We start from the raw sequence: 25,593 nt of genomic DNA on the forward strand, positions 1-25,593 counted from the left end.
TAAGAATACTTCCTGGAAGCGTAGCCAAGGTGCAGCAAGAAAAACTGGGAAAAACTGTCTTTGTTGCCATGTCCTGGCTAGTAAGTGGGAAATGAATAAAGGGAAAAATGAATATTGGGGGATAAACAGTAGGTCTTGCCACGTACATATTCCAAAATTCAATTCATATTTGGTTTAGGATTGCAGCCTGAAATAACAATAGTAACCTCAAGAGCAACCCCCCCATGAGACTCTCAGCTCTACAGACTGACACCAGATCTTTCAGGTTAAATAAAAACATTTATGCAGCATCCACTTTCCTCACCAGACAAGTATAAATAAAATGGGAAACAAGCACTTACCAAATTAATGACTTAGTAAATTAACGATTCGTACGAAAGGAAAGGACATTTAGAGACAAATATTTCCTCTAAAATCAGTAATATGTCCTGATGGGTCTTCCTGTAATCAGTGTCTCCTTGGGCAAGTCAGTCAATAACCTGAAGTCCTGTTTCGTCACCTATAAACCGGCATCACACATAACAGGCTTGTCGTGAGGATCAAATGAGATTACGAGTGTCAAAGTGCTTTGTAAGCAGTAGAGTTTTATACAAATATAAAGTTATGCACCTTCAAAGCTATCACACCAATAAGATACATTCAATTAAACAAAACATCTTCAAAAAATTTTTAACAATGTATAAATACAATCACAAAATAATCTATCTGCCAATTAAAAGAAAATTTACAGTACCTACAACAGAATTTACAGATGCCTACAATAGTTTGCGGATTGTTACATACATTGTTTTAAGAAATACCATTAATACAAATACATGATTTACAATATCCCCATTATAGCAAGAAAAAAAATAGATTCGTAAAATAAAACGTCTTTTAGGCATTTACAATGCCAAGTATTGAAATGATTATTCTCACTATGACATAAGAATAATACTCTTTTAGTGGTAAAAGATAGATTTCATTAGGCCAAGGACCACTGAAGAGCTTCTGGAAGGTTCCAAAGTAAAATCTGGCTATCTTTCCCCAAAAATAAATAGAACAGCAGCAATGCCTACGTATCCCATGAACATAAACTATGAAAATTCCTTTTATATTAACTGGGCCTTAAGTACGTGACTCATTACAAATAAAAATAAACAAAACTTTAGAAACTAGTTAACACCAATAGCCCAAATTTGGTTTTTACCTGCCTGTAAACGCCTAGGATAAGAAGTTTCATCATGAAGTATATATTAAGTGTAAAATTAACAATTATTTCTAACTCTATATATGAGCCAAAGTGCTCACTCTTACCATGGAAGCAAAACCTAAAATAATCTACAGAAATAGTATGTAAACACAGAGAGTTTTGAGATAGACTAGGAACATCCTTCTTGTTCTGTGGATCAAAATGCAAAGGTCTCCATTCCATATGGGCATGAACACAAACACTTTTGTTAATTTAAGACACATGGATCTTACACGACTATGTGCATACACATATGTACACCATGAACCAAATGTTAACAATGTTTCTAGCTACACCACACCTTCAAGCCCCATATGCTAGAAAGTAAAAACTTAATATGAAAACTACTTTTCCTTTTTTTTTTAAAGTAAACTTTAAAATGGAAAAACAAACCCAACACTCCTCTTTGCAATAGGTACTGAGTTCTAAAGGTTCAGAGTCAAGATCCCCTTCAGTTGTTCCCAATGGAAACTCCCTCACTCTCTTCAGGAGGTCTGATCGTCTCCAGTGGTCTGCAAAAGAGAAACAACTCCTTAACACTAAAAGCTATTTCACTTGCAAAAGAGAAACAACTCCTTAACACTCAAAGCTATTTTACTTAACATACCAGATTTAAAGCACTAGGAAAACATTTTGTAATTGCCAGCACAGCCAGCTACTACATTACCTGGCATCCCATGGCCCAATTACATTAAAAATTACTGTCACGCTAAAGAAGTACAGCAATGGGTCCACCCAGATGTCCAGCAAGTCACTCGCATTTGAGCAGAGCATCACCGAGTGCCATGTAAGTCTACTGACCCTGTCCATGTATGTCAGCTCAAGGTTCAATTTCACCTGAATGCTGGTAATCGTAAGGGAAAAAAAACCTATTAAGCACACACTTGACAATTACCATGAGGTGGACCTTACCCCGCAAAGGTATACTGGGACTCTGCAAAAACCCTCAGGAGGAGAGTCATGTCCCTACAAGAATCCTCATTTTCCCTACTTCTTAACTTTTATATAAGAGAAACTGTACAGGAAACGGCACTGGATTTCAAGAGAGCTGGGTTAAGCCCTAGCTTTGCACCACTTTGTTTCTGTATGTTCCTGAGAAGTCACTTAGCCTCTCAGGGCTTTAGTCACAAATGTAATCCTTGAACCAGCAACATCAGTACCACCTGGGAACCTGCAAACGTGCGACCTATGAGACCCGGTCCCAGGGCAACTAAATAAGAAACTTTGGGGGTAGGACCCCACAATCTGTGCTCTAGCCCTCCAGGAGATTCTGATGCATGTCCAAGGTTGAGAACCCGTAAGTGTCCTGTATAACGTTACCTGCCCAACCAACTGCATGAACACAAACACGAGACATCACTCATACAAAGACCTAATCAATTTCCCAAAGGTTTTACCAATTACTATTTACCTATGAATACCACTTACCCCGTGGAAAACTACGATTTAAATCTTCATATCGGGGAACTATAGTAAAACCTATACATTCTTCAAAAACAAACTGAGTAGTTTAAAACAATCTTTAACGATACGGTCTTATTATGTTTCTAACTTGTTCTTACTATAAAGCCTAAAACCATACAATATATTGATACATTCTTCAAAACTGTTCATTTAGAGCCACCGGAAGTAATGGAAAGCAACTGAACTTCACCTAATTAAAAAAAAGAAGTTATTATCAATGAACATTTATCCCTCTGGTTTTAAAATAATTTCAGGATATCAACAATACATTTCTGGAATGCCCTAAAAGCCTCCAAAGAGAAATTAAAACAACTTTATCATCATCATGTCGTACTTAAATAAGTATGTCCCTTTAAAATACTTTTTTTAAAGTACTTCATAGAAATTAAACTCTGCAAGAGTTAGAAATCTTCATTGCATTAGTCACTGACCACATCCAAATTACCCTGACATCCAGAAAACACTTACTTGTCTTAAAAACTGCTTTCCAAGGTACGACGTAGCCATGCTGGTTAAATTCTTCCTGCTGCCCACTTTGCACCTGATGTAGCCATACAAGTTGGCCCCTTGCAGCACCACACCCATGATAACCACCGCCTGGGAGAGGGGAATAACCAACAGTTACGGGCTTGACACTGACTGACCATCTCTCTGCCATAAACAAAACGCGGAGACTGTCTCGGGAAAGAGCAGGAAGTGGAAGCTCTGTGAAGGGGGGCTGTGGCCGTGAGACTCCCGTGCTCCCTCCCTCCCAGAGCAGACCCGTCCAATATGCGCTCTTCACCACCCAACAAGCACCCATCAACACACATGCTCTGTGCCAGCCCCGGGGATGCAGCAGGGGGATCATTCATTCTCTAATATTTTCCATGGTTCTGTGAGTAAAGATATAAAAAAAGTAAATGAGACTCAGAAGGGGCTCAAATGTTAACTGTTTCCTTAAGAATGGTCAAGAGATAGATCAAGTTCAACACACTGAAAGCACACAGAGCTGAGTCTCTGCTCTATGCTACTGTGTGGCCAACAACTGGCTTCTAAGAAAGCAAACCAGTGCCTCAAAGTAGCAAGCAACAGGGGTTTGCCTTCTGTGACAAGGAGATGGGGGAAGGGCGCAGAGGGGGACACAGCACTAGGAAGAAATGCACTTCAGCAGAGTTGTTTCTTCCTTGTGGCCACAATCCTATAGGTGACCCCACTAAGACCGCTAAGGACTGAGAAAAAGAAACGCAAGCCTACTATTTAAATATTATTAAAGAAAAGTTAATTAGAACAACATGAGGGGATCCCACGGTTAAATATTCTACAAAGCTTTTCTGTAAAGGGCCAGATAATATTTTAGGCTCTGCAGGCCATATGGTCTCTTGCAAATACTCAACTCTGACATTCTAGCCCCAGAGCAGCCACAGGCAATATGTAAACAAACAGGCAAGGCTGTGTTCCAACACAAATTTACAAAAACAGGCGTAAGGCCAGATTTGGCCTGCAGGCCAGTTGGCCAAGCCCTGTTCTAGAATAAGCAAATGGTCTGAGTAGGCAGGAGGACCAACGGTCATCAAGCCCATCAGTGGGTGGGGAAGCTTGAGGGACAGGATGCCCCCTTCCCGCCCTGTGGTCTTAAAACAGGAGCCCAAACCACCTTTCACCCCCTCCTCTCCCTGCTCTGCTTTAGGGAAGGGGAAACACTGCCAGAGAAAGACTGGGCTGCCTCCCCAGAGAGAGGTGAAGGCTCCAAGGGCTCACAAACGATCTAAAGCAGGAGGGCAGAACCACGACAGAGCAACAAGAACTCCACTATGTAAGGGAAGGAACCCGAGCAAGCCAGCCGAGGCAGCCGGCGGCAGGGCTGCGGTCCCCTCCTCACACCTGCGCCTTCAGGCAGCTCACAGCAGAGCCCAGATGTCTCAGACAACAAGGCAGGCAGGCAAGGAGAACTCACCCACACGAAACCAACATCAAGAGAAGGTCTGGACAGAGCCGCCACTGCGAACAGGAGCAAAATGGGGAGGGGAACAGGGAAAGGCAGCTACGCAGGACCACAGCAAAAAACAAAAAGAAGAAAGAAACACAGTATGCAAAAAGCAGACGAAGAATCGATTCTAAAAAGAAATAGAGTCCACCAAAATAAAAGCATTCCTGAAGCATACATCACCCTACAGAAGAACCTAAAGACAAGAATTCAAAGAGAATGAAGGTAAGACAAGACACCAGACGGAGTTGAAAACGGAGCTGGCAGAGCTCAGGAAACGCAGAGAAGCCCTTGCTAAAGCAGCCCACTCTGCTCTCCCTGGCACTCTCCACTCCGTTACTGTGGGTCACCTTTCTAACAACCCTTATTTACTGTCTGTCTACACTCTGCTCCACTAGAAAGCAGTGCTATGGGAGCAGTCATCTTGTTTATCGGGCCCTTAATCACATCCCCAGCGCCCAAGACAGCTCTGGTGTACGGCAGACTCTTACAAAGATGTGCTGAGTGAATAACCAGAAAGGAAAAGATGAGACGAAAGCATTTAAGATGGTGGATGAGAAGAGATGAAAATGATCCGACACACAGGGAACTGGTACCTCAGAATCAGAGACCCCAAAAACACAGAACGTAAATACATGTGAAGACAACAGAAGATAATTTCCCTGATTCAAAGCAAAACCTGTGCCTGCATACTAGAGGGGCACAGTTTCCAGAAAAAGCAATACACAAAGATAAACACAAAGACCATCTGGTTCTGTATGCTATTTTAAAACTTCAAGAATGATTAACAAAAACTATTTGTCCAGGGAGAAAAATAATTCACTCCCTTACATGGAGGTTAAGTAAGCCAGGCCTCAGATTTCTCTACAATATTCAATATTAGAAAATGAGGAAGTAATGCCTTCTAAATGGTGAGAGAAAGAAGTTGTGACCCAAGAATATTAACTTAGCCGATTCTTTATTCAAGAATAAAGAATCTTTTTTCAAGAATGAAGAAATAAAGAATTTATTCAAGCATAAAGAGTTTATTCAGAAAGAAAAAAGAAAAGTTTATTCAAGAATAAAGTCAACAGGCTCATATTCTTAAACATGACAGAGCCAAAGGAAAATAACACCCACAAGTTTTTTGAAAAAAATCACCCAACAATGAAATTCAGCCAACCAAGAGGTAAAGGAGAAGCTGCAATAAAAGGACTGAATCAATTTATTTAAAAGTAGATCAAAGACTGAACAACCAGTAACAAATATCGTTTCGAAAGGTAATTGTTATAAACCTTGACAACAAAAATAATACTGGAACAAACAAAGCTCAGGCATAGAAAGGGAAGAAACAAAGGAGGGAATGTAAGAGTGTTTATTTCATTCCCTTTCTAAACAGTCTCTAAGTCAATAAACAGGAATAAGTATATTACTTAAAATAACTAAAGTAAGACTACAACCAACAAAAATCCAGAAGTGGAAGGAGGGAGGAAAGGTGGGAGAAGGCATGAATGTTAACTTTACATCTTTCACAGCAGGAAATCAAGACATTAAATACATTTCTTAATTCATGAAAGAGGGTATGATACATGAAATACATGAAAGAGGGTTATGTGATACAGATAACTACTAGAAAAACTAAAAACAGAAAATAAACCTTCCAAATCTCAAAAGGGAAAGTATTTATGTACGTGTATGCACAAAGGAAAAGAGAACCTATACAGCGAACTAGACAAGGAAATATTAAAAACAGGGGAAAAAAACACAATTAAGGCCAAAATACATCTGATACCAATATGTATTAAGTGAGATAAAATCAATTATTAAAAGAATAAGACACACAGTTTGAGCTAAGTGACAGATTATATTTTCCAAACATGGTGGCAATTGTATCTCCACATGCTCTTCTAGAATCTTCTTACTCCCCCATCAAGCTGTAGAGCCTAATTTCCATTCTCCTGAATGTGGACGGGTGCCAAAAGTGATGCTGTTACTTCTGAGGCTAGGTGGTTGTCATGGGCTGAACTTTGTTCCCCCAAAATGTATATGTTTAATGTATATAATCCCAGGACCCCAGAATGTGACTGTATTTGGAAACAGGGTCTTTAAAGAATTAAGGAAAAATAAGGTCACTAGGGTGGGCCCTAATCCAATATGATAGGTGCCCTTATAAGTAGAGGAGATTAGGACACAGACATGTACAGAGGGAAGACCACATGAAGACACTGGGAGAAGACAGTCAACTAGCCAAAGAGACAGACCTCCAGAATTGGGAGAAAATAAATTTCTGTTGTTTAAGCCACCCAGTCCGTGATACTTTGTTATGGCAGCCCTAGAAAACTAATACAGTTGTACAAGGTAATACAGCTTGTGAGCTAAAACACTCTCAACTGGAGCTGTGACCCTCCAAGTCTAACTGCCATGAGGCCACCAGACTGTAATGGAGCCCCAACCAGCAATGTGGAAAGACCGTGTTGAGAGGCCATGGGACCCCATAAAGAGGAGAAGCCTCAGCAGCCCCCAGCCACTGTCTGACCACAAGTACAAAAGATCCCAAGCCAGAACTTTCCAGACAAGCCCTTCCCAAACTTCTGAACCAGTGAAACTGCGAGAGATCATAAAATGACTGTTGTAGGAGATAACCAGAACAGGTTACCAACCAGTATTTTCAGAAAAGACCACTCTGTTAGTTCCAAACCAAGCTAAGCACGTGTGGAGTATACTGACCATCCCCGACCAACAAGATTATGTGATACATGTGGTAATCACTGAACAAGATGGGCTAAATCAAATTCTGCTCAGCACTTGGAGAACTCGTGAGATGGAGTCTTTCACAGGACTCTGCTCTCTGTACTTAGAGAAAAGCAGAGTTGAGAAACCAAACTTGGGAAATACATGATGAAGCTGCCTATTCAAGGGGGGTGGGGGGGGGGTGTCCCTGATGTTAACACAGGTGCTGCTTATTATGACTGTCCACCAGCCACCTTAGCGGGTTACTGACAGCTCCACACTGATACTCACCAACCACTTCACTCTGAAGGAGAAGAGGGCACTAAAGGCAAATATCACCCACAGCACCGGACAGGCAATGAGTCCTAACCAGAAGATTCTTGATTCAGCCTCTGAAACAGTTTTACTGTCTTGAGGAGAGGCCTACAAAAGAACATGAAGTTAATAACCAATGTTCTGTGGTATTTATCAGCAAAAAGTTTAACATTTTTAATGAAAAACCCCTTACCCTCAAATTCAAATAAATTAATACAGACAACCCAAATCCCAAGTTAGAACTCCTACCCCCCGCCCCACAATCTCCCTCAAGCAAAACAGTAGATCTACCACTACTGTAATTTTTGGAACTGGTCTTAACATACTTTGTTTTCAATCGAGAATGTTTCATTTTCAGGGCAGAGTGGACAGTTGTCATCGCCCAAGACAGTAAGGGTGGCCTCTGATAGGCTTCTAGTCAATCCTTCTTGCACTTATACTGATTATTCATAAGCAAGCTTTGAAAGATGCCTTCTTAGGTGAGGATTCAGGAAATCAAGGCTATGGTCATCCTGGAGACTAAAAGGTCCATCAGGGTCCACAGGAAGAAATGCAGTCAAGGGATTCCGGACAATGACCAGAATGTCTCAGCAACACCCAGGAATTTAAAAGGGCGCTGAGTGGTTTCCAAGGTAGATTTTATAATATAAAGGACTATGGGCTCACTGAGCACAATGCTGCTTTCTGAGGAGTCCTAGTCAGGGGCCCTAACAAGCAGAGGCAAGCAATTTAATTGGTGCTGTCTCCAGGAGTTTTGTCCTCTGGCTCCCAAACTGATTTCCACTACAGATAAGCAGGCTAACCCAAAACAGAGCAAGGTCCCCTAGGGCTTCTGAAGGCACAGCCTGAAGAACTGACTGCTCTCTGCTTAACTCAGATTTTCTATCCAGATGCAAACTTCCTCTTTCTTCCTCCTGAGTACGAATGGAGGAGGACCCGGGGGGCAAGGACAGAGGGAGCCACTGTAGGGAGCTACACTAGGCAAGGCACACAGGGACCCCAAACAGAGACCCTTCAGCAGCAGCCCCTGGTAGGCAGCTAAGCACGCGGCATAAACCCTGAGCCCAAGCCCTCTCAGGGTTCTTTCCTGGACACGCCCTGTTTCCAGTCGGAACTAAAGAGAAACGCAAGGCAAGTTTAGAAGATCATCTGGTTCTGTGCTATACCATGCCAAGCGACCTGGGGCGGTCCCTTATGTGTAGATGCATCTGAAGTGTTTAGGTAATTGACCCTTAAATACTCAAATGTATCTACACGTAATTTTTTTTTTTTTTTTTGGTACGCGGGCCTCTCACTGCTGTGGCCTCTCCCGTTGCGGAGCACGGGCTCCGGACGCGCAGGATCAGCGGCCATGGCTCACGGGCCCAGCCGCTCCGCGTCATGTGGGATCTTCCCGGACCAGGGTACAAACCCATGTCCCCTGCATCGGCAGGCGGACTCTCAACCACTGCACCACCAGGGAAGCCCTACACATAATTTTTTGAATGACGCGCAAAAAAAACCACAAAAAACAAAACAAAGGCAGTTTACCTTCCTGGACTCAAACACCCAATGGCTTTTTCCATCTTCATCAATATGATTCCACCAGCGCAGGCCAACCATTAGTCTACCTGTGACATTCTGGTAAAGATTAATATATGCACACACATTTTAAAAACATTATTTACAGGTCTACCATAACATCGTATCTTAGTGTAACAGTTCACAAACAAGAAATCATCAGCTTTCCCGCCATAATATCCAGTTAAAGACCACTACGTACCAGGCCTGGACAAAAGAGTAAATAAAATGCCATGGCAGGCCCCACAGGGGCAGAGGTGACAGGGTCAGCACACCCATAAACATTACCCTTCTTTTCCCTAGCTAACTCTTGTCCTTTCTCCAGTTCCCTAATGTGTTTCTAAACCCCTTGATCTTTAGCTTCTGGGACCTACTTTTTCCTATATATCCTGACCACAGATACATATAGTTTATAACTATGTATCTCTAAAAAAGGTTATGGACTGAATACTGTGTCCCCCCCAAATCCATGGGTTGAAACTCTGCCCCCACCCCATCACCAAGTGATGGTATCAAGAGGGGGCCTCTGGGAGGTGATTAGGATTAGATGAGGCCATGGGGGCGGAGCCTTTGTGAATGGGATTAGTGTCCTCATAAGAGTCAAGAGACAGCTTTCACCCTCTCTCTGCTCTCAGTCATGTGAGGATACAACGAGACATCAGCACTCTGGAACCGGAGGAGGGCCCTCACCAGAGGCCGACCATGCTGGCACCCTGACCTTGGATTTCCAGCCTCCAGGACTTGGAAAAATAAATTCCTATTGTTCGTAAGCCACCCAGTCTCTGGTATTCTGTACAGCAGCCCAAATGAAGACTATGGTTATAGGCACTGACCTTCATTCAGTACTTGAAATGCACCAAGCTCTTTCCCTCTTACTAATGTAACAAACTGCTTTAATAGCTTTCCTAACATGATGAAAGGAATACAGAAGAGAAGAAGAGGAGGAGCCTTAGAGACCAAACTTCGTTTTGTAGAAACGCTACCAATCAAAGGCTAAGCAAAAGAGAAGAGCTGGCAAAGAAGACCGAGAACAGCCAGAGGTCTATTTTAGTGGCACTTTCAAATAACAGCTCTTCGAATAGTCTCAAACTCCTCCATTTTCCCATTTTCCAATTCTTTACTTTCTGTTTTTGTCATTATTAGTTTATTTTCCGAATTTCTCTCAAGCTTATTATTTTTGTTTTTGAAACTTCTAGACCTCTAATAAAAGCCTTTTGTCTATTGTTTTTCCTCTGAATTCAGCTTTAGACACATTTCAAAAGTTTGAATGTAGATGTTCATTATCATTAAGGTATAAATAATCTATATTTACAGTTTTTACTTCCTTTTTACGCCAAGATATTTAACAGAATGGCTCTTTTTAAAAATCCCAATTTTGACAACCTTTTTTTTTTCATTAGTCTCCAGTTCTGTTGTACTGGACTAGAAAATGTAGCTGCTTTGGGCAATTTCTTTGGATTTTCTTCATAGTGATATTTAGTCAGCTTTTGTAAATGTTCCACAGGAACTGAACAAGAAGGTATTATGCCTCTACATACAGAGTTCCAAATACTGCTATGAAAGTGACCTTGTTATTTCATTCAGATCCTTCAAATCTTATGTATTTTTTGTTGCTCTGATCTGCAAAGACAATGGTTTGTTAGACTTCTATCACAACAGTGTTCCTCCATCTTCTCTAGTGTTTCTAGTAGTTTTTCACTATAGTTTGATGTGATGTCATTCTGTGAATGATCCTCACTGTGACTCATCAACTCACCTTTCTTGTTCCACTGAATGCTGTCTTACTCTCATTTCTGCTTTGTCTGATAATAATATAACGTCAAGTTTCTTTTTGTTTGAATTAGTCTTATGTTATCTTTGCCTTCTTTTACTTTTTCTAACGTTACAATTATAGTTAGATCTTTTGGGTTAGACTTTGATTTTTGACCAAATCTAATTTTTATCTTTAAAAAGAGGGTTTAATCAAATTACATCTACAGCTGTAACTAATGTGCTACTGCTCCCATCCCCTTGCACTCTGTCCTATGATATTTCAGGTTCCTGGACGCTTGCTTTGTTCTCCTTCTCTTGATGTTTTAGTTGCTCCTGTCTTCTCCAATGTTGTGGAAGACACACAATGTTTTAAATTTTACTAAAAGTTACCATAAAAATTTGAAAACAACTATTTATTCTTTTTTTACTATATTTCTCAAAATAAAAAATAAGACAAAAGCCCCATATAGGTTATAACATTTAAGTTCTTTTCATTTTTTAAATAACTTTATCTTATTTATCTTATTTTTTTAATAATTATCTCTTCTTTTGACAACTGCCTTGAGATTTACAACTACCACACACTGCTGTTCTAACTACATTCAGAACCCTGCACACCCCCTTCCCCAAGTCCATTTAATAATTTCCCCATTCTTGACTTCTTAATTTCATATCTCAATTGTCTGCATATCTGTAAGTAATTCTGCCACAGATGAAAGAGTATTTTTAAAGCCCTTGTTTTAAAAAAAAAAATGTTATCAGAAAATATACTTTCTGGCCACATTTTTATTTATTTTTTTTTTTAATTTGGTCATGCTGCGGCTTGCATCCCGGTATCTCAGTTCCCTGACCAGGGACTGAACCCAGGCTATGTAGTGAAAGCCTGGAATCCTAACCACTAGGCCACCAGGGAACTCCCTCTGGCCACATTTTTTAAAACTCTAAACCCACAAGGATCTAATTATATAATTTTTGGAAATTACCAGGAAGAACTGACTGAAGGTGGTGTTCTATTTGGCTAAGCAGAAATTACATGAACAACAAAAAGAAATGTTCCTCAAAACAAAACTGTGACCTGGATACAGTAAACACTTTAGAGCATAAAGCAACAGAAGAAATTCAAAGAAATACAAGGCAAAGAAGACTGTACAAAAGAAAAGACTACAGGAAACAGACCTTTGTAATCTTTACTCTCAGCATTTTGTGGCCTACGGAAACTGGCCACCACCAAGCCAACCACTTCTGATATCTGTAACAATCAAAAGATCTAAAAATGGCTGCGTTGGTGGACATGAGCAGACCTGTAACATCTTACTGGTTTTTGAATCAATATACATACCTCAAATTCCAAAAGTAGCTTTTGCCTTTTTTTTTTGCCTTCAATTTTTCCCCCTACCATTTTATTATGAAAATTTCCAAACACACAGAAAAGTCAAGTTTTACAGTGAATACCCATATACCTATCACCTAGTGTCTACATTTAATATTTTACCATAGTTACTTTATCACATGCCCCTCTATCTATATACCTATCTCTCCATCCATCCATCCCTCTACCTACCACAGCCTCTGAGTTTGAACCATTTCTTACACTCTTTTCTATCCCCTACAACAGGATCCCTCAGCCTCAGCACTATCCACATTTTGGGCCGGATGATTCCCTGATGTGGGGGGGCTGCCCCGTGTGTGCACCTTAAGATATTTAGCAGCATCCCTGGCCTCTACCCGTGTGATACCAATAGCACACTTCCCCCACCCCCAGTTGTGACAACCAAAGATGTCTTCAGATACTGAAAAACGAACGTCCCCCTGGAGGGCAAAACTGGCCCTGGCTGAGAAACACTGCCCTCAAGCTCAAATAGGAGCCTTTGTAATGGTCGGTACTTGTAATGGTGGACAAGCTACCCTGGGGTCTTATCTAGAAATCATACGTGGCACAGCCGGAGGTGACCCTGAAGCAAACCCAGTGGTGAGGATTAGAAGCAATATGTGTAGTCTGTAGCTGCTGGTCACTTTTTTATTTGTTTAACTTTAAAGCTGACATAGGTTAACGTAAAGCACAGACAAGTCAGTAAACCTACACGTGATCTGCCACAACTGGCACTTTGACACCGGTGAGGCCTAAGATAACAAAAAGATAAATTAACACCAATCGGAAATGCTAAGTGTCATTTTTTTTTTTTTTTTTTTACTGTTTACACGTCATTCAATCTCATCATATAAATACGGTTTTAAAATAAAAACAATCAAACCTACCTTGACTGCCCAAAAGTCACATGACAACAACAAGATAATTGTCACCATACAGGCAATAAAGCTGCTGCTGAACAATTCACAGAGCAGATAGACTATAATTGCACTGACTCGAAAGAATAAATGGAAAAATGATGCCACTGGGTGTCTGAAAACCAAAACATAATAAAAGATATGCAATTACATTTACAACAGGTACTGCAGATGTAGATGAAAATGTTTCAGCCAAAGCAGAACCATGCAGAGTCTTGCCAAAATAAAAGATGACTTGAGGAAGAAGCAAACCGCCTACCTCTCTTTTTTCATAAGTCCCATTATTTGACTAGGCCCTGCTGTCACAGAAAATACACTATGTAAACGTGACTTTAACACCTCATTGATTATATACTTTCACAAAATATATAACAAAAAACTTTACCAAGCTTAGAGGAATTAGGAAACTACACTCTTAGGACTGACTCCTATTTTCACATGTCTAAATATCATGCCCTAAGAATTTCTAGGCCCTCAGAAATCACTTCAGGCGTTAAGACAAAGTGACCACCACGCATAGTTGCCGTTTTATCAGCAGCTTCGTTGTGATATAATCCACACGCCACACAATTCCCCTATTTAAAGGGTATAATTCAGTGATTTTTGGTATATTCACAGAATTGTGCAATTATCACACAATCAATTTTAGAACTTTTTCATGACCCCAAACATAAAGCCTATACCCATGGGCAGTCACCCCCCCCACTGACCCCAATCCCACCCCTCTCCGGTCCTAGGCAACCACTAATGTACTTCTTGTCCCTGTAGATTTGCCTATTCTGGACATTTCACATAAACAAAATCATATAATACGTGGTCTTTTGTGACGGGCATCTCTCACTTAGAGATGTTCTCAAGGTTCAGGTAGAATTTGATTTCATCAAGTGAATTTCTTTAGCGATAACTAAGTTTGGAATAGAAAGATATTTGGCTTGATATTCTCACATTAGTTGATACAAAAGACAATTCTGAAATCTGCATAATAAATCAAAATGTAATATATCTACAGAAACTATCTGAAGAAATGGTGCATTCTTGGTACGAAAGTCAGAATTAAAAACACCAGTGTTCAAAAAATTGGATTTGCAGATTTGAAAACTCAGTATTGAGTAAAATGCCATATGTCAATTATTCCCAGGGAAAACGTGAGATGTCACCTCATCTCAGACTAAAGAGCAAAGCAGCAATACACAATATTCACCTGCACATCACAACCACTCTGCCCCGAACCCCGTCGCTGGCACCAGGCGATGGACAGAACAGCACCAGACACTAACCCGAGTCTTGTAACTTTTCATCGTACCTGATTTTGGATTTTTTTGGTCTACTAGTTGTCTCCTCTTCTGCATCAAACAGTGAAACATCTTCAATGTCATCATTACTGTCCTGATAGGAAAAGCAAATATTCATGAAGCAGAATGAAACTCCGTATTGCATGCCTACTACACGCAAGGCAGCACACAAGTCAATATGGAAGATGACGGCAGGATGCGGTCACGGCCACCTGCAACTCACAGCCTAGGGAAGGGGCGAGGTCAGTTCCCTCCCCCAACCCTGATCACCTGGCCAAACCCCACGTGGCAACCCAAGCACCTGCTGTCTCCATCCCACCCAAGAAGCTGCCAAGCGCAAACTCAATGCAGCCACCCTCAGGCGGCTCTCAGAGAAGGCTGAGGCTGCCGAGATAAACTCACTGTCTCTGGCTCCTCCACAAAATCATCTGACTGCAGCCCTGTTTTCCTGACCCCTTCTCACAACTCTGTCCCTTTTTCTCCAAGGCTAAACCAGCTACTTGTAGTCAGAATCCCTTCTCTTCCTGCCTCCTTGGGGGCGTGTTCCATCACTCGTCCCCTTTATTTACAGTTTCCTGTATCTTCAGGTCTTTCTGGTGGATTTTTCTCATCAGCATACAAGCTTCTTCAGGTGCCCTTTACAGCGTGAAGAGATGTTTTAAAGTCCTGATGCTGAATCTCCCTTCTGTCCTCTACTTCCCTTCCCTCCTCGACCTCAGGTCTCTAAGTGGTTCACACCTCAGCTCACTGCAACTCACCTGCAGCCTCAGTCATGCTTCACACCTTCACAGTGCCAGCCCCTCCCCACTCACCCGCCATCTCTGGTCTCACCCCCGCTCTACTCCAGCCCCTCATTACCCAGAGTATCTCCCCAAATGGAGAGCATACCATGTCACCCCCCTGCCCAAACTGTTCAGTGGCGCCCCTCCCTGTACAGGATAAGACTTAAATCCCTCAGGCACAGCCAACCAGAGCTCGCGGCAGCTCAGGACCTGATCCCATGCCCACCTCCCAACAACGCCCCCTCCCACTGAGCACTGCAGCAACGCTGTTACTACCTGCTCTGGCCAACAACGCCCCCTCCCACTGAGCACTGCAGCAATGCTGTTACTACCTGCTCTGGGAAAACACTTCGGGCCCTCCCACCTTTCTGCCCTTCATGTTTTCTCTACCCAGAAGCTCTTCCCTTCCCCATCCCCTATGAAGCAGACCATCAGGCAAACGCCAAATCATCTTTCAACTTTCAGCTCAAATACTGCAACGGCTGAGAAACTTGCCCTGAAATCCCCAGGCATCCCCCCTCCCACGTCCCCACAGCACCTGGGCAAATCCCCGCTTGAACAATTATCTCGGGATAGTCTTACTGCAAGTCTACTCCTCCTACCTCCTCCTAGACTCCAAGCTACTGGAGGGCAAGTTCCATCCCTGCATTGTAATAAATCCTAGTGTCTAGCCGAGCACCAGGCCAGGTGCTACAGTATTTGTTGAAGGCATGAGCTAATAAACAAAGAAGCAATCACCTACGACACGTGGCAGACTGTGATCAGTGCCAGAAGTAACCTGAGCGCAAACAGGAGCAGAGGGAGGGACGGGCTGTGGGGAGGCTTCCAGGAGAGTTCACCCGCTGGGCCTCCCTCTGGCCCCTTGACTAGGTATCTGTTCACAGGCACAGAAGTGGGAACACACAGAGTATGTATGGAGAAAGCCTTCATAGTAAATGAAGGTGGAAGAGTGGAGGAACAGCTGAAGCTAGAAAATGTAAAATGGATTCACATCTATGAGACCAGTGGTCTCCACCTTGGCGACAGGCTAGAATTCTCTGGGGGTACTTTATTTAGGCAAGAGGGGATGGAAACCAGTGCACAAGGAGAGGGCTCGACTTTAGAAGGCAGCACCGGGACTTCCCTGGCTGTCCAGTGGTTACGACTTCGTCTTCCAGTGCAGGGGGTGTGGGTTCGATCCCTGGTCAGGGAGTTAAGATCCCACATGCCTCGTGACCAAAAAACCAAAACATTAAAAAAAAAAAAAAAAGAAGCAATACTGTTTTCGCACAAATTCGATAAAGTCTTTAAAAACGGCCCATATCAAAAAAAAAAAAAAAAAAAAAGCAGCACAGACAGTGCAGTTACATAAAACAAAGGCAGAGTGAACAGGAGATTACAAGGAAAGCTGGAGATGGCAGGCGGTGCGGACACCGATGGCTTCCACCTTCTCAGTGAAACGAGCAGCAAGGCTAGGGGCTGAGAGCAGATAAGGAAGAAACGCTGAAGGTCTGAGGGAGAAGCCCTCGAGAGCAGCCTAGGTGGGAGGGAGAGGGGTCTACGGAGGGGGCAGGGTGACGACTGCCTGGCGGCCCTAAGGGCTCGCTTGAGGTGCCTGGCCACACGCCTAAGTGGGAACAGTCAGTGCCGTTGTGTTTTTCTCCAGCCTCCTTCAGCCGGGGCGCAGGTGCAGACCATCACCGGGTTTTCCCCACTCAGGTCACCTCCCCGGAGCGGTCCTTTCCGACACTAAATCCCGAGGGCGTCCTATTCGCAGACACCTGCTATCACACCACCCTGGCTCTGTGACAGCCCTGTGAAAACTACCTTCAGTCTTTAACTTATCTTGCCTCCCCACCGCCGGCACCCTCCAATTCTCCCTCCGATTCACGGCAGGAAATCGTCTGTGCGGTTCGCAGCCCTTCCCCGGGGCCTAGCACAGTGCCTGGGCCACAGTAACCCCTCAAGAGGAAAAAACGCCTACAAAATCTAACTAAAAGTGAAACTTTTTTAAAAATAGGAAGAAACTACGAAATGATTCTTACTAATCTCTGGTCCTACACGTGAGGGCTGTAATTAGCTCGGAGGCGCAGATGCAGTCACGGGAGTGGACCAGCCACCTCCAACGCTGCTGTAACAGCACAAACTTGAACGCAAGGCCGGGGGGTGTCCCCTAATCCCACGTGCGGGGTGGCGGCCCCCCTCCCCTCGCCCGGCCACACACGGCGTCTCCGCGGCCGCCCGCCAGCCCGGGCGCGACCCCGCGCCTCTCACACCCGCGCCGGCCCTCAGCGCAGCCCGGACCCCGGCCCCGCCCCCGGCCGCCCCGCCCGCCGCCCACCCGCCCCTCCTCGGGCTCCGGCAGCGGCCCCGGACGCTCAACACGGGCCCCTCAGGCCCTGCAGGCCCGGCCCAGCCGCCGCGGCCCGCTCTCCGCGCCCACAGCCCCTCACCTGCTGCAACATGGCGGCCCACGCCAGCCCCACTTCCGGGAGCCACGTCAGCGCCGCAGCCGCGGGCCGGCGACCAGAACAGACGAGGAGGGGTCACTACGGGCCTGGAGGAGCCGGAGTAACAGCGGCAACCTGACCCCACTTCCGCTTCCGGGCCCTCAGGGGAGGAGCAAGTGGGGGCGGGGCGACTCGGAGTGGGAGGATCCGGGCGGGGCTAGAGCTAGGGAGGGGCGGGGCTAGAGAGGGGGCGGGGCGGGGCGAGAAGCCAGGACTCAGGCTGGGGCACGGGCAGGTCCAAGCAGGAGAGGAAAGTAAAAGATGCTGCTTTTGGGACTTCATGGTTTGTTGCCTGGATGTTGCTGCCGCCTACAGAGTGTCATTCCTCTAGTGTGGATGTCCTGAGGGCAGGGGTGGGGGTCAGGGCCATGATTATTCCATAGTTTTCATTTCGTTTGAGTGTTTTACGATGACGTGTAATTCCGTACAGGATTACTTTTGTACCTTAAATAGTGGAAGCAGTTGAAGAAATAAATGTCCTCCTGCGAAGGGGTAAATGTTATTAAGAAGAAGTAGGCGGGAGGACCCTAAACATGGCAGGTCTTATTAAGGGAGGAAGGTAGACCTTGGAAACAGTAAGGAGAGAGGCTGAGAGCGTGGGCCCCGGAGTCTGAGCCCCCTGGGTTTGAGCCCGTCTACTCCACTTAACCAATTATCTAGCTAACATCTATGTGTCCTTCCCTTCCAGGGTCCATACCTACTCAATAGATGTTATTCTTATCACGGTTTTAAGTTTAGCTGTGAATATTGTGATCTTGCCCCTTGAAGGAGCTGAAATTCAGGGACTTCATGTCATCTTTGAAACTGTGATTATAACAATATCCTATCTGCCCAGCCTGCTGTCAAACGGCTGTTGGAAGGCTCATGGAATAATGTGTAGAAGCACGTTTCCTTAATTGAAGGGATTCCTTCCATTCAAATCACAATTTTTACATGGCTGTTTGCCAGTGCTACTTTAAACCTGATTTCCTAAGAATGGAGAAAAAATTCTCCAGGGAGAGAAAGCTTGGCAAATGATGGTATTCCTGCACCTGGAGGTGAAAGCGGAGGCTGGGAACAGGTGGCCTGTGCATCCAGCCTACCGAGGCCAGGGTTTTGGTGGCCCACTCAGTGTGTGGGTTGCAGAGTTTTGTGGGGTTGGTGTTTTGTTGTTTTGTTCTGCATTCTGCTTCAATGGTTTCCATCCTAGGCCATGCTGAGCTACTGAGTAGGAGCTACCCCCTTCACATGGGGCTTGTGCTCTTTGATGGGCCACAGCCCCTATGCTGGGCTGCTCACGTCTAAATCACCTGCCTGGCCCCTGACACCAACCTCAGCAGGCTTAAGTAGCAACCTCAACACACATGATATTAATGTAGAAAGGATGAATGTGCCTAATTCTCTTCCATAGGAGTTAGCCCTGAGGAGGAAGAATGCAATTTGAGGGCTTCTCCTTTTAGATTCTTAATTGAACTCATTGAGCTTCATCAGGCTTCCATACGAAAATACCAGGGAACTCCAGTGCATTATTCTGATATAATCCCATCAGTTCATTTGCTAGAAGAAATGACAGCCCTAAATTGGTAGCCATGAGTGGTATCAAACTTCCAACATCTCCCATCAATGAAACAGGGCTTCCATGCCTCTCACTGAATGGTTTTCAGTGGAACTACAGATGCCAATCACCCCCAGCCTCTCTGTTTTCTTACTTTGATAAATATCAGTTCTTTGGCTTATAGGAAAATAATTAAAGAGTCCCCATGTTAATTGCCAGGGAACAGTTGAAAACAAACAAAAAGAGGCCGAACACCAACATCCACTTGGTTTTTTGTTTATGATAAAACGCTGCAATTTCCCAAGGCTGGTTCAGATAAATACGTTTTGCCCAAGTTCAGGGGCTGCTGTTTTCCCTTGTTTCGTGAAATTATCAATGGGCAGGCCTTTGATCTTCCTGACCCAGGCAGCTCTGCTGGCTTTTTCCAGGTCAACCCCTCCAGCCGGCTTTATGGCCTGAAACTCCTTCATCTTGGCCTCCTCGTACTCTTTCTCCTCCTTCACAGTCAGCAGCATGAACTCCGTGTTCACCCTGAAGGGGTCGAGGGCCGTGTAGAAGCGGGGCCAATCTCTCTTGGCAGCCTGGGCCGTCGTGCCCATCGGCGGAGCCAGCACGCGGTTTGGCTGGATGACCTGTGTGCTGGTTAAGGGGCTGAAGCTGCGCACTGCTCCATCAGTTGAACTGGTTGGCGGGTCTTCAGCCTTTAAGCTTCCAGAGAACCTGGGGAAGATGAGCACCGGCTGGGGGATGGTAGACTGGACTCTGGGGCTGTGCACGGAGTTCTTCAGGTTAGGCTGACGCTTCTGGATTTCAAGGGGAATACTGGTTTGTTTCACGTCTATGGGAGGGTTGCTCAATCTCAACCGATCGACAGCATGTTGGACCGATCGTCCCTTCAAACTCAGGACCTTCCTTGGGTATGAAATGGAAGGTCCCCAGGCATCGATGACCTGGGTTTGGGGCCTCCGGGGATAGGCAAACTCCCCAGAATTATGGGCTTTCTGCAGGGCATTCACAGTCAGGAGGAACTGGTCAGGTGACATAGGGATGCACCAGGACTTCTTCTTTGAGCAACTGATCAAGTCTCCCAAAGTTCCCAGTTGTCCTTGTTTTGGTATTTCCTCCACATCATCTGCTTTTAAAAAAAAAAAGAAAAGAAAAACAAGTGTTCCGTGAAAACCATTAAGTACTTACGTATGAAAGTTAAATCCATTCCAACTGCTATTCAGACTATAGTCTTTGTTACCGAGTGGACATGCTGCCATCATGTGAGCAAAAATCCTCTATGAGACGAGAAATTACAAAATATTTAACACACGTTTTTAACAAATATGCTAGTACTTGTGTACAAGTGTGTATTAACCTCTAGATACACATATTTTGGAAGGAACATATGTAATGCCTGTGCTCCACACATTCCTGAAACTTCCCTGTGGGAAGGACCTTCACACCCCATTTATAGGCCTTACAAAGTTTCAGTAACATACCTATATTTTTAAATAAAACCTGGATGGCAAAGCTTGATTTCCACTTTATTCATCAAATTTGACTCCAAATGATCTTTGGATGTTTCTCAAAATCAAAACTGCCTTCAAAAAACACGTCACCCCTGCAAAACTGAAACTATCAAATGGCCAAAAGGCGGTTCCTGAACAGGAGTTCCCTAAATGTTTTGTTTTGGTTTGGTTTGTTTTAAAAATCACCTGTCATTTTTTTTTAGATTTATTTATTATTATTATTGGCTGCATCGGATCATGTTAAGGCACGCAGGATCGTCTCTAGTTGAGACGCGCAGCTTCCAGAGCACGTGGCCTGTGAGGTGCGTGGGCTCAGTAGTTGTGGCACGCAGCCTTAGTTGCCCCGCGGCATGTGGGATCTTAGTTCCCGGACCAGGCATCGAACCCGCGTCCACTGTATTGGAAGGCGGATTCTTTACCACTGGACCACCAGGGAAGTCCCCCAAAATGTTGTGAACATTTTGTAGGTCCAAAAGCCACTGACAAGGACAAGAGATTCATTCTGGCATGCTACTTTAGGGTCAAGGCCTCCAAGATGCCTAAGGCCCTTGAGTTAGCAACGATGTCTTCACAGGTGAGCAAATTTACTATGTCTCTCATTTGGGCTTTTGAATCCCTGCAATACCTCACAGACACACTGAAAACATTATCCTCCTTTTACAAAATGCATAACTGAACCATGAAAAGGAGAAGGCATTTGTCTAGTCTGACCTAGCAAGTAAAATCTGCACCTCAAACTGCACCAATAAAACTAGCAAAGAAAATGCAACAGGGTATTGATTTCACAATTTTATAACAGTGTATAATTTTCCTTGACCAAGTAGGTCTTATCTAAATGAAATTAAGATGTCAAAGTCTTCCCCGTGCTTCATCCAATTCCAGAATACACCACTCTGTGTGTGTGTGAGAGAGACAAAACACAGTTTTTCTCCTTCTATTAAAAGGAATTGTGATGGGCTCATTGTTCAGTAACTTGTCTTTTTTTCATATAATAATACATTATGGATCTCTTTCCAAGTCAAAAATGGGGCTCCATGGGCTTCCCTGGTGGCGCAGTGGTTGAGAGTCCGCCTGCCGATGCAGGGGACACGGGTTCGTGCCCCGGTCCGGGAGGATCCCACATGCCGCGGAGCGGCTGGGCCCGTGAGCCATGACCGCTGAGCCTGTGCGTCTGGAGCCCGTGCTCCGCAACGGGAGAGGCCACAACAGTGAGAGGCCCACGTACCTCAAAAAAAAAAAAAAAATGGGGCTCCTCATCCATTTTTAGCTGTTGTATAATATGCCTTTGTCATAGTATGGCTTTGTCATCACCTACTTAGTTACTGCCCACTGAGGGACATTTAGTTTGTGAGTGATCAACCTTAAAGAAATGCAAATAGCATCTTTACTTATCATATGAGCAAAATGATGGTGGACACCCAGTGTTGGCTTGGGAGCAGCGGGAGCTCTCAAGCATCGCTGGTGGGAGTGAAAAGTGACACAGCAGTTTTTAAAGACAACTATGGCGATCTCCTTCTAGCTTTTAAAATGCAATCATCCTTGTGGCTCAGCGATGCCACACCTAGGACTTTACCCCGCAGGTATACCTATACAGGTATACAGAGACAGGTATATGCAAGGATGCCCATTGTTATTACAGACCTCACAAAACTCAATTGTTTTACCCTCACCTTGAAGCTAGTCTCTGCAGGGAGTTTGATTCAAAGAAACACTACTATATTAGCCAAAAATATTTGAAAGGCATTTTAAATCTTTACCAGAGTCTCTCGAAAACAACAAAGGGACACCTGATTCATGGTAACTCTTCTCCAAAGCTCCTCCCCGCCTATCTCCCTGATCCCCTTATCTCACATGTAGAGCACCCCCCAATCCAGCTCCTCCCCCATGAAACCCCCCTAAAACGCCTCTGCAATCAGCCCCACTGCCTCTTCTCCCTTCCGCTGAGCCCATTACTCAGATTGATGACACAACAGTCCAAGAAGTGAGGAGGCTGACTGTGAGCCCAAAACCAGAGGCTCAGCTCTGAGAAAGGCGCTCGCTCTGTGTGGCCTCAAGTCAGTAAGGGGACGATTAGGGAAAACCCACCACTCTTAGGAGAAGCTGGGCATTTGATCCATTCAGAATGCAAGCAAACTGATTGATGAACCTGCTGAAAAATCAGACTGAACAAAGAGAGAGAGAGAGAGAGAGAGAGAGAGAAAGAGAGAGAGATTGAATCTTGCCACGTGAATTCAGAATGAAGGGTCACCGTTCTTATCTCTGGCGAGGGGTTCTGCTTCCAAATTCTCTTGCTCGGTGCCCATGCCATTTGCTTCCCTAGAACTCGGTCTCTTCCTGCCATCTCTTCGGGGTGACTTTGGCGTTCCTTGACTTAGAGGTGCCTCCGTTAACACTCCTAAATTAAGATTGAGAAGGAAACCGTAGTAATTATGTGATTCAATTAGGTATGAATACTGGGGGCGTAGCCGATAATTCAACTGATTTTCATCCAAATGATCACTTTACTGTTTGTTGCTTCCTGTTGTCCCATGAAACTAGGCAATCACCTGGAGCCGAAGGTCCATCTAGATCACCTCCTGACGCCCCCCTCCTACCCCCGTTTCCTACTGATTATCCAGCTTTATGCATTATCTGAAATTCTCGGTCCTCTGTCCTAACTGACCGTTTGTGGTGTAATACTCTTGGAGGTGATCTATTGATCTAGTATTTTCCAGGTACGCATGTTATCAGTCAGAGGTCTACAGAGAATATGTTCCGCAGGGGAGGTTTTTTTGCAGTACAATACATCTTGTCTGTGTCCTAAGGAAATAATCACGTACTATATGCTTGGATCGGGCGCAAGGGGGAGGATGTTGGTTGTCTGGTTTTTGTTTTAATGGCAAGTACGAAGGGCTAGTGTCATCTACTGCAGAAAGATTCTAGTAAGTCTGAAAACTTAGGCCTTGAAAATCAGGAGATCCCCTTGAGCTGGCTAACAAATTGTCACATCAAAGAGAATGACATACAGGTTGGGATTCATATCATCAAGAAACCATTGACCGAAATATTCCACAGAGAAACTGGTCCCGGAAGCCCCTCACCTGCTCCACCGGGTACCACTGGGCTGCCTGGGATTCGATTCTTACCTGTAGGTAACCTGGATGCCCTCAGGAGAACTGGGGACCTGTGAGATTTGCTGAACAGGGACTCCTGGGCCGTGTGTTTGCTAGGTATGGATTCCTGAGGGCTGTAAATCTGAGTGCTCGACTTGGAGAGAGCTTCTGCGAGGCCGTTTTCTTCCCTGGCACACTCTTTGTCCTTCTTCTTCTGTTTGGCCCGTTCCAGGGAGTACTGCCACTTGATATTCTCGAACTGGAACATAAGGATGTTGCTCTCTGTGTTGATCACCATCCTGGAACCAAAGCGACAGGGTTGCCCACAAAAGGAGTGTGGAGGCTGCCACCGCCCGGCTACCAGATATGCATTTGGACTACCGTCCCGTCCGATCCTGAGGCCAAGGGATCAGTGCCCGGGAAATGACCGCACAGACAGGGTGGTGTAGGTTGTTGCAGGGTCTACGGGCGGAGAAAGGTGGCAGGCCGTGCGGCGGGGGTCGTTAGCTCTGTAGCCGTTTTCTTTAGAAATTAGATGTGAACAAGGCACACACGTCCTGATTACTTCGCTTCTCGGATTACAATATTTTTTAACGAATTTCCGTTCCTGGAGTGAGTGCCAAGAACCTGGGGTGCCCGAGTCAGAAGGCTTAGCTACTCTGCACACAGATGTCTTCAAGTTCACTCCTTTTTTCTTAAGCACAGCATCCAAATGCCATGGCTCTACTGCCGTGATGGGGTGAGGAAAACTCTAATGGGGGAGGCCTTCAAGCCCTCGCTGACCCTCCAGCCCCACCCCCTTCAAGCCATCGCTCTGGGTGTCTGTGCACGCTCTACGTTCAGACAGAACATTTGTACTTTGTAAAGCAGGAGGACATCTGTCTTCCCTAATCCCCACTCTCATGCCACTAGAGAAAAAAAGAGTTCTAAACCCGGGGTCCCCAACATCACCTCCTACCCACCCACTGTTCCTGGGCTTCACAGCGGTTACAGGGCATTGCTTTTCCTCCCCCACCTCTGCTCCTAGGTCTCCCATAACCATAAACAAGAAATGGAAATGCTATGTGTGGGCTCCTTTCTGCGCCAAAAGCCTGCAATTTTAAGACTGTCACTGTTAGCGTAAACTCTCCATAAAAGTGACTCGTTACGGTTGGAAGCACTGGAATGGAACTTGGGGAATCGTTCCAATTAGGAATCTCTTTCAGACATATTTTGCTCAAGCTGACATCTCTCTTCGGATGTCATGATTAAGAAAAGGTCAAAGGTGACCTTTTTTTATAGCCTTCTGACTTCGTAACTGAAAACCATTCATTTATTGAGCCTTCGTATACTAGCACCCCCCCTGCTTTAAGCAAGGAGGACTAATCAGGAGGAAGGCAATGTGGTTCGAAGCGATTAAGTGATGTCTTAAGTGAGGCTGTGGTAGAATTTAAAAGTTAAGTCTAGTTGGGTATTTTCACATAATATCACCCTGAACCTAGCGTCTAACAACACAGTATTATATACAGTGAGTGTCGTCATGGTTCTGCTTTCTGTAAACTCATCTGCTCAGTTCTGCCCCACTGGACACTGGGCCGCCTGCCAATGCCACTCCCGCCCTCCTG

At 44.6% G+C, this 25,593-nt stretch overlaps 2 protein-coding genes across 2 annotated transcripts in view; both read right to left on the reverse strand.

Moving 5' to 3' along the window:
• Positions 1 to 564: 564 nt before the first annotated feature.
• On the reverse strand, positions 565 to 17,939 carry TVP23C (trans-golgi network vesicle protein 23 homolog C). The gene is made up of 7 exons (XM_065896509.1): positions 17,790 to 17,939; positions 14,587 to 14,669; positions 13,254 to 13,398; positions 9,216 to 9,305; positions 7,662 to 7,793; positions 3,164 to 3,292; positions 565 to 1,743 (listed from the first exon to the last, which is right to left on the reverse strand). The coding sequence occupies exons 1-7, from the start codon at positions 17,799 to 17,801 to the stop codon at positions 1,717 to 1,719; spliced, it is 618 nt and encodes a 205-aa protein (XP_065752581.1). The 5' UTR covers positions 17,802 to 17,939; the 3' UTR covers positions 565 to 1,716.
• Positions 17,940 to 19,691: 1,752 nt separating this feature from the next.
• Positions 19,692 to 25,593, reverse strand: part of FBXW10B (F-box and WD repeat domain containing 10B) — a 35,286-nt gene continuing 29,384 nt past the window's right edge. Inside the window, exons 12-14 of the mRNA XM_065898069.1 lie at positions 24,023 to 24,288; positions 23,236 to 23,292; positions 19,692 to 20,515 (exon numbers count right to left, since the gene is read on the reverse strand). Coding sequence (XP_065754141.1) covers positions 19,692 to 20,515; positions 23,236 to 23,292; positions 24,023 to 24,288 — 1,147 coding nt within the window. The remainder of the gene's footprint in view (positions 20,516 to 23,235; positions 23,293 to 24,022; positions 24,289 to 25,593) is intronic.

This window comes from Phocoena phocoena, chromosome 19 (assembly GCF_963924675.1).
Source record: "Phocoena phocoena chromosome 19, mPhoPho1.1, whole genome shotgun sequence".
Classification (NCBI taxonomy): Eukaryota; Metazoa; Chordata; class Mammalia; order Artiodactyla; family Phocoenidae; genus Phocoena; species Phocoena phocoena.

Coding starts and splice junctions, on each gene's coding strand:
- TVP23C (XM_065896509.1), bottom strand. Junction 13,399..14,586: donor CCAAAAAAATCCAAAATCAG/GTACGATGAAAA, acceptor TTTGGTTTTCAG/ACACCCAGTGGCATCATTTT. Junction 1,744..3,163: donor GAAAGCAGTTTTTAAGACAA/GTAAGTGTTTTC, acceptor TCTCTTTTGCAG/ACCACTGGAGACGATCAGAC.